Source organism: Limulus polyphemus, unplaced genomic scaffold, assembly GCF_000517525.1.
Source record: "Limulus polyphemus unplaced genomic scaffold, Limulus_polyphemus-2.1.2 Scaffold5915, whole genome shotgun sequence".
NCBI lineage: Eukaryota > Metazoa > Arthropoda > Merostomata > Xiphosura > Limulidae > Limulus > Limulus polyphemus.
In genome coordinates this window covers 14,001-19,435 of record NW_013671525.1, presented here as the reverse complement: position 1 = coordinate 19,435, position 5,435 = coordinate 14,001, and the positions used below count along the sequence as shown (strand labels likewise).

The 5,435-nt window shown below is 33.0% G+C and overlaps 1 protein-coding gene across 1 annotated transcript in view; it reads left to right on the top strand.

Annotated features, from left to right (window-relative positions):
• The first annotated feature begins 1,885 nt into the window (after positions 1 to 1,885).
• The window catches only part of LOC106473134 (Golgi apparatus protein 1-like), a 17,056-nt gene continuing 13,506 nt past the window's right edge, over positions 1,886 to 5,435 (top strand). Inside the window, exons 1-2 of the mRNA XM_013933815.2 lie at positions 1,886 to 2,299; positions 4,444 to 4,482. Of these exons, the coding sequence (XP_013789269.2) occupies positions 2,078 to 2,299; positions 4,444 to 4,482 (261 nt within the window). The 5' untranslated portion in view covers positions 1,886 to 2,077. The remainder of the gene's footprint in view (positions 2,300 to 4,443; positions 4,483 to 5,435) is intronic.

Genomic DNA, 5,435 nt, shown 5'->3' with positions numbered 1-5,435 from the left:
TGTAACAATACTTAACAAACATGTGGATATTGGTGGCAGCAGAAACCTAACAATTAATTAAAATCCTTGTTTTTGTCAGTTTTTATTTAGTTTTAATTGTAGTTTATTATAAAATAACTGTAGTACCCGTCCCCTGGATGGAAGATATGTACATTCATGATTAAATAAAGGTTACCTTAGGACATGAAAAGTTGCTTTCTTTATATGCAAAAAACGCCCATAAAAACTGCAAAACAAAAATATGAAACCGCAAATTTGCATGTATCTCCGCATAGACACAACAAACTGTCATGCCAAATTTGGTGAAGATTCATTGGAAGGGGGCGAAAGAAATAATAAAAAACGCAAGAACGCCCATAAAAACCGCAAAATGCAGAACAGAAAGTTTGTGTGAATCTCCCCAAAGACCAATGAGCCTCCAGACCAAATTTGGTGAGAGTCCATCTACAGTGGGCAAAGTAGTTAGATGGACGTATATCAGAGAGTACTATTATATTTATATAGATAGATGTAGAAAACTTAATTTACTCTGTGCCAATGGTCATATAAACTGTCGCTGTATTATTAAAATACGTTTACACTTTTAGTCAACACAATAGCTATACAGTTCATATTATCTTGTAAATGCTGTAGCACAAGAACGAAACTCTAACGGCCGAAATAATGTAATAAATTTGAACTTGTGACACTTAGAGCTATTAAGGATTATGTGAATGGTAGATGTATGACAGTTGATAGTCAAAATACAGTGAAAATGGTCAAAGCATAGTACTTTTCAATTATGATATTTGATCCAGCAGTTGCACTTTATGGTTAATCTGCCTCTACCAGGACTCATCTAACACAAGAAGGTACAATACAAGTGTCACACATTTTTATAGACAGGAGTGGCATTTCAACTTCTAAATGCCATCCATATGGTATCCTCTGATTTGCCAATGAGAAATATCTCTATCCGTTTCTAAATAATTATATTAACTTTTCTAAATATTTCTCGCGAGAAGGCTAGGGCCGAAACATAATTCTACATTCCGACCTATGAATGATCTAAAACAATAGGTAGTTAGAGCAAAAGGATTTAGCAGCTTTATGAATGACGTTATGTGCTGCAACGACATAGCCTTGCATGTATGAAAGTTTTATGTTGAACAAAGGGGTTAAAAATACGCAATATGCAAATGGAGTACTCTCATCCTAAGGATATCAATTCCTTGATTTACTATTAACATTTATACTAGTTTATCTTTTTTTCTCATCCTTTAGGAGAAGCCTATTTCTTTTATATTTTGTCTGTTGTTCCTGAAAGTATGTCCTTTTAAGTTAATTAATGTACTTCTGTACATTTCTAAAGGCTTATTCAATCTTGTTAAGACATTTCCGTGCTTCTTTGATCTTGTTGCTATAATCCTTTTGTTCTTCTACAGTATTGTTCTTACAATCTTTCTCAATATTTCCTATGGAATTTTCAAATTCAGTTTGTACGTTTTCTATGACTTTTTAAACTTCAATATTTACATTTTCTATTTGGTCATATCTTCCATCAAACTGCTTTTGGTTCAGTCTACTATCGTGTTTAACTGTGTACCAGTTTAACGTTGAATATTATTTATGATTTTAACTTTATACACAAGTGCCAAAATACTATAATTAGTATCGTGTTCTTATAATTCCCCTCTTAAATTTCTGTCTTTTTTTCTGCTTATTCCTGCTATTCGGTTATGAGTATCCGCTTGTGAATAAATTTACGATATCTGAAAGTTTTCAAAATACGTGAATAGCTTCATAAATGTTTTTCATTATTTAGAAACCCATATTTAGATATTCACAAGTAATTTACTGAAAGAAAAACGATTGATTAAAAAAACTGTTTTTTTTTATTCACTAGGGTGCACTTGAGATTGCATATTTCTAAGCCTAACTTATATCTTCTTCCGGCCAAATGAAGTTAAGTTTAAATGAATAAGAAGTGTAGGCGTAAATTGTAACGTAGTGTTTATCAATTTATATGTTTTGCTACTTATATAAGTAATACACGTGTACTACAATATCAGCGTGTTTGTACTTTTTGACGCTGAAAATGTTTGGTGTGCTATTAAAAATTATGTTATTTTCCTTCGTTATAACTATCAACCTATTACCAGTTTATGCCAGCCCTAGAAATGACGTTTCAGAATTGTCTGGCGCAAGAATTAATAAACTTGCTGATCGTAAAGAATGTGCAACAGATATTCGTCGACTTTGTGATCGAAGCATTTTAAACAATGACTTTGCTGTTTTAGAATGCTTGCAAAATGACAAGGTTTGTTAAGTTTCAGTTGTAAGTGGAAATTTTGTGCAAAATTCTGAACCATTGACCTGTACACTTTGTCTTGTTATTTACGTATAAAATGAAAAGTAAAACTTAAAAGTAATCCAATTATAACATTAACCGTTATGATATATGCATGGTAATAGTATTAGGTAATATTATTCTATTATTATACTAATTACTACTGGTTGTATTATTATTTATTTTAATACTAATCATACGTTTAAACAAATATAGATGATGGAATACAAATAGTAGTTGGTACAGACTGCAAATTTTTTAAATGTTAAATGGTTACTCAATTTAATAATATTTTTACATTCATCATACACTTATGAGTGTAATATTTCATCCACCAAATACATAATTTAAAACTATCAGTCATGCAATATAAATATAACACAAGGAATCATTTAGGCCCAAAAGACTGTTCCTGCATCCCTCCTCCTTCTGGTCAAAAGTTTAACTCAACCTTAGTAATAAGCATTCCTTTCAAATTTAAACTATTCTAAAGTGCCAACTTTCACTATTGCTAACAGCAACTCATTCTATAAGCCAATCACCCTGTTAAAAAACAGCTTTAGCTTCAGCTTACCATAGATCTGTGTTTCCTATTTTTGGACTTGCAACCGTTGGATTCTCTTCTGCCTCTGTGGGGTTCTAATCTCACTACTTTGATCATGTTTTCCCAACCTCATTTTTCCTGTGTCTGCCTCTGTGGGGTTCCGATCCCAATACTTCAATCGTTATCCCAACCTCAGTTTTTCTGTATCTGACTCATGTTATCCTTTCTACTTCCATCCCTTTCCTCAATTCACCTTTTATCTGATACTCTTTATTATTTCCCTGAGGGATTTTTGGTGGAGACTCGTGCCCCATTTTTTTACACTCTCCACAATTGTCCTCTGCTGCCCTTTTTCTCCAAACATGGTTAGTCTGTTGTTGGGATCTTTTGGGTCAAGATACCTTTTGTGTCCATTTACTCCTAGCCTCCTTACGGGACTTGCGTATGGCTCCCTTTTAAGGAAAAATATATTTTGTGACTCATTGGAGTCCAGGACTAAGTCTGCCCTTTTGCGCACCTCCCTTTCCTCATTGGCTACCCATCTGTCTCAATCTGCTTTCGTGTCTTGTCCTCCTCCTTTACTGGTTCCATTATAATAGGTGGGATCTGTGATTTCTAGAGTTTCCCAAACTTTTCTGAAACATCATCTTTATCACCAGAAATATGAATTAAGATATTGTTTACTAAGTAAGAAAATAGTCAGTTTCACAAGTTAAATTTAAGTCTGGCTTAGAAACACAATATAAAGGTCTAATTCAAGCTTAAAATATTCCAAAGAGTCCAGAACAGTTGTGAATATGAGAAAGAATAGCTACAATATACAACAAAAAATTAATAGACCTACTTATACATGTGTAACTGTAAATTATGATATAACTAACATAAACATGAGCAAACCTTTGCATTTAGCTAAAGTTTACACTTTGGTTAAAAAAAAAACTAACCCGTTTTTCAAATATATATATATATAAAAGTATAGGTATGCATTTTTCTTCTGAAACTAATTACTGGTATAAAGAAATAGTGCAAAAATTGATCAGGGAAGGGTGTGGATATTGATCAATAGAATGATACCTAGTGTAAGGGAAGAGTGTAGAGATAGGTCAGTAGAATTATATCTAGTGTAAGGAAAGTGTGTAGAGATTGGTCAGTAGAATGATATATAGTGTAAGGAAAGAGTGTAGAGATTGGTCAGTAGAATGATATGTAGTGTAAGGGAAGAGTGTAGAGATTGGTCAGTAGAATGATACCAAATGTAGGATATTAGAGGTACATGTACAGTTTTGAATTTCTCTTGAGCTTAAAAGAGCTAGAGGCGGCTTGAGTAGTGTGGTTAGTAAAAACAAAATATCTGGGGTTGTAGAATTTCATTTTGGACTAATGAACTCCTCATGCCTATTAGCCTAATCTAATACGTCTAAAAAAATGTCTAGATCCTTGAATAATTTTCTAAACGTTGTTTATCTTACACTTCACAAAAATTATTTTTTAATATGGTCATTAAGAAGAATTATCATTTATAATGTATCTATATAAATTTTCAAATGCACGTGTTGTTATTATTTAATAGGCTCAAGAAGATGCAGATTTGACAGCTGAGTGTCATCATGTAAGTTCGCTTTACTTTATTAAGGAAAATTGAGACTTGTAGATACGTTCTGTTACATGAAGGGATTTTCTCATCTCGTGTATAAGTATTTTCAGTATTGATTTTGGTTTTACAACTGTTACATATGTTATTGATTCATAAGAATGAATATGTGTTATGGAAGTTTGAAGTTAATACGTGATACGCCACTCTCGAGCTTTATTTTCTCATCCTGACTTGTAGTATAAATTAAAATTAGACAAATTTTATATTAAAGCATTTGCAATTTGTTTGTGTATTTGCAACTCACCAGTCACCATTAAAAATATGATAATCCTATATTAAATTACATTGTGTGTTTGTAAATTTGTTTGTCTTCACAGTTTTGGAGTTAATAGGGCCAAACTTGGCAAGCATACTTGGGGTGGCCCAAGATGTGTCCTTATCTATAAAGTATAGTCTACCTACCCTTATTTATTTGAGGTTCCAAATGTGACCAAAATGTCATCCAACTATGATTGGGATACAGGAGTAGGTTTGCAGGATTACTAAGCACAAATCTGGCATTGGATTTTGTGTTCCTGGCCCCCCTCAGGATCTAGGGGCCTCCATGTTTGAAAATGCTTTTACTCCCAGTCACAAAACTAGGAGGACAAAACTTAGCAAACATGCTCACGTACAACAGGTGCATGTCTTAACATTTTATATTGTAGAGGGGGGTATTGGTCCCCTCTAGGGGTAACTATAGAAGTAAAAATACTTGGAGACGGCTTGAATGGGTAATGAAGAAAAACATTAATATAAGTTTAACACAACAGCAAATGTACAACGTTTTCGCAAGGTGTTATCGTCGTCATCGAATTTGAACTATAGAAGTAAAAATACTTGGAGACGGCTTGAATGGGTAATGAAGAAAAACATTAATATAAGTTTAACACAACAGCAAATGTACAACGTTTTCGCAAGGTGTTATC